The following is a 3,088-nucleotide window of genomic DNA, read 5'->3' on the forward strand; positions in this document are numbered from 1 at the left end:
GAAAAGTGCCACTATGAAGGTGGATGGGGCCTAAAGAAAGCTGGGGTTGTGATATGTAAAAGAAAAAAGGGGCATGGAGTGAGCTGATGCTGCTTCTATCACTACTCAGCACACACTGGTGGATATATATGTCCTCTTCTACACAAAACTGTCCCACAACTAAGAGAAACTTCTACTCCTGGACATCAGATTGTACAATTATAGAATCACTATAACATTACCAGTCAAAATGTACTGTATTCTTTTAACAGATTGTAAGATATTTTAGCACAAATGCAAACAAAATGCAAAATGCATAGGGATGTTGATTTTCATGAATCTTGACAAAATCTGAGAGGATGTGACTTCAAATTTAAATTGAATCCAACTGGTAGCATTGACCTGGTATAGAGGTCAGAGGGCAGCAAGGGATGGCGTAGAGGACACAAATGCCCCTAAATATTTCAACATACTATGACATGGAAATGCTTTTGGAAGCATAGGAGTGAACGGTTAATTCAATAAAAATAGTATAGCTCACCCTGAGATGTCCCTGTGCTTACTCTCTTGTCTCATTCTTCTATCTATCTCTATGCATACTCGTATTGCATGGCTTCACACTCACTTTACTCCAAATAAATAATATGGCCTAGATCATATGGCTTCATGCAAAATATAATACATGGATCTATGAATGTAGGTAAAATGGAGGGAGGGTGGAAAGCAGAAGAAATGAGGGATAGTTGTTGTACCAGTCAGCAGCTGCCTTATCTAGAATCTGTTTCTTCTGGCTGGTAATGGTGTTCTCAGGAGGAGACAGGGTTTATGAACCTTGGGATCCTCTTTGATTTTAGATTTACTGTCAAATATGACGCTCAGTGCTACATATCCAATTATATTGACATGTTTAGACTCAGTTCATGCTACAATGCCAAAGGATTGTTGTCCGCGTTTCATCATCACACAAAATAGACTAATTCTAGCATTCTCAGTTAACGCCACTTTCAAATTGAAGATTGAATTCAAATTCTCTTCAAGAAATCACACATTTAGCGTAATATACAATTTCCTACAAGCAGCCGCCAAAAGAAATTACTCAAAATTGACTTTTGTCTTCTAAAAAACTCTCAGGATATCATGTGGTTTTAACACAGTAACGCAAAGTCAAAGTAAAAAAAAAAAATAATAATAATATTGTACCTGCACATGCCAAAATACAAAATCCAATAAATACAGAAATTATTGCACAGTTAAAGGCTCCACATATGTTATAACTCAACTGACTGATTGTTTAAAAAGGAACCCCAGATGAGGCAGTTTAGACAGCTTCAATTGGTGTTAAGATCTCTGTTTTCACTTTTTTTTCTCAGTTGGCAGTTTCTTAAAAACAGAAAATTAACCCAAAATTAACATTTCATAAAAAGAGTATCCAGCTACCCCCTTTTGTTTCTTTTTTTTTTTGTCAAAGTGTGGCGCAGATTATGGAAACAGGGAACCTGGTTTAGGTTCTCTCTGCTTGTTCAATTTTGACCTCATTGGTCATCAAATGTTCTCCATGCCACTTTTTCATATGTTTTTCCAGAGTGCTGTACACGCTGAAGGGCATTTGGCAAATGTCACAGCGGTAGACCTCCTTGCCATGCTGGCCATGTGTCTTCATGTGGCGTGTGAGCTTGGAGCTCTGGGCGCAGGCATAGTTGCACAGCTCACACTTGTAGGGCCTCTCACCAGTGTGACTGCGCCGGTGCACTGTCAGGTTGCTACAGTTCTTGAACACCTTGCCACAGTATTCACAGGTGTCGCTCCTCCTGCTATCCTTGGAGCTAGGCCGGCCTGGACCTCCACCCAGATGAGGTGTGCTGCCTCCACTGGCGGTGCCGCTGCGGCCGGACAGGCCTCCATCCAGCAGGTCGCCCGGAGGTGTTGAGAACCGCAGGCTGCCGTTCTCCGACGAGTGCTCAGATGAGGTGGCAAATGGCGATTGTCTGGAGTCAGTGAAGCCTAGGAATGGGTCTTTGATGAAGTGGCGAGAGGCGGCATAACCTACCAACCACTGGGAGTAGACGTTCTCAGAGGGGATGTGGGGTGTTGGGGGAATGTCCAAGTCCTTCTCAATCTTGATCCTTTTATTCGAGGAGTTGGACAGGCTGGGGCTGGTGATAGGGGTGGGCTTACGGGGAAACAGGCCTGAGAAAGAGTCACCGGAGCCACAGTTCCGGCCGTTAATGGTTGTCCTCTCTTCCTGTTGGTGGTGGCCCATCTCCCCAATAACTGAGTCCTCATCCAAAGTGTCCTGCCGGCCATCCAAGCCCCGCTTAGAGAAGGGCATTCTTTTACGATTGTCAACTATCAAATTATTGTACTGCTGTATAGAGTTGAGCCCCCCACCAACCACCATCTTCTCAAGGGCGAGTGATGACTTCTCCTCTGATGGCAGTTTAGAGCCATTCTCTCTGTTCCGGTAGAACTCAGACTCCATGCTGAAGTTGGATTCTGGTCGACTCTCATTCTCAAGTTCCTCTTCTTCCTCCTCCTCTTCTTCCTCTTCATTGCCTTCCCCCTGAAAGTCCCCATCACGATTCTTCATGCCCTCACCTGTGACATCACTGGTACCTGGCTCTGGGGAGCTTGTTGTGGAAAGTCCATCATCTGAGCGCCCCGTCAGGGATCCGGCCTTGTGCATGTGAGTCTTCATGTGGCGCTTCAGCTTGCTTGCCTGAGAGCAGGCGTGATCGCACAGCTGGCACTTGTATGGTTTTTCTCCAGTATGGCTGCGCCGATGCACCACCAAATTGCTCTGGAACTTGAAGGTCTTACCGCAGAATTCACAGGACTTGACCTTGTTCTGCGTCTGGGGAGGAGTGGTGCTGTTTGGGGGCATCGGCGGTAAAGGAGGGGTGCTCAGAAAAGGGGATTTTGGCCCAGACTGGAAAGGGTTGGGGTTCAGTAGTCGGTGCATAGGGTTGGCCCTACTGGGTGACAATGGTGGTGTGGTGTTGTTGTTGTTCCCCGCCAACTCACGTAAGCGCCTGGAGAAGTCCATGGACTGGGACTCCATGGCCATGGGCGTTAGCCGCATCACCCTCTCAAAGGCACTGGGGTGCTGTGA

General features: G+C 45.9%; 1 protein-coding gene across 1 annotated transcript in view; it reads right to left on the reverse strand.

Annotated features, from left to right (window-relative positions):
• Positions 1–1,480: 1,480 nt before the first annotated feature.
• The window catches only part of bcl11ba (BCL11 transcription factor B a), a gene marked incomplete at both ends in the record, with an annotated part of 36,763 nt that continues 35,155 nt past the window's right edge, over positions 1,481–3,088 (reverse strand). Inside the window, one exon of the mRNA XM_079226877.1 lies at positions 1,481–3,088. This exon is cut by the window's right edge and continues 389 nt beyond it. Within this exon, the coding sequence (XP_079083003.1) occupies positions 1,481–3,088 (1,608 nt within the window).

The sequence above is a fragment of the Taurulus bubalis genome (assembly GCF_910589615.1).
Source record: "Taurulus bubalis genome assembly, chromosome: 1".
NCBI lineage: Eukaryota > Metazoa > Chordata > Actinopteri > Perciformes > Cottidae > Taurulus > Taurulus bubalis.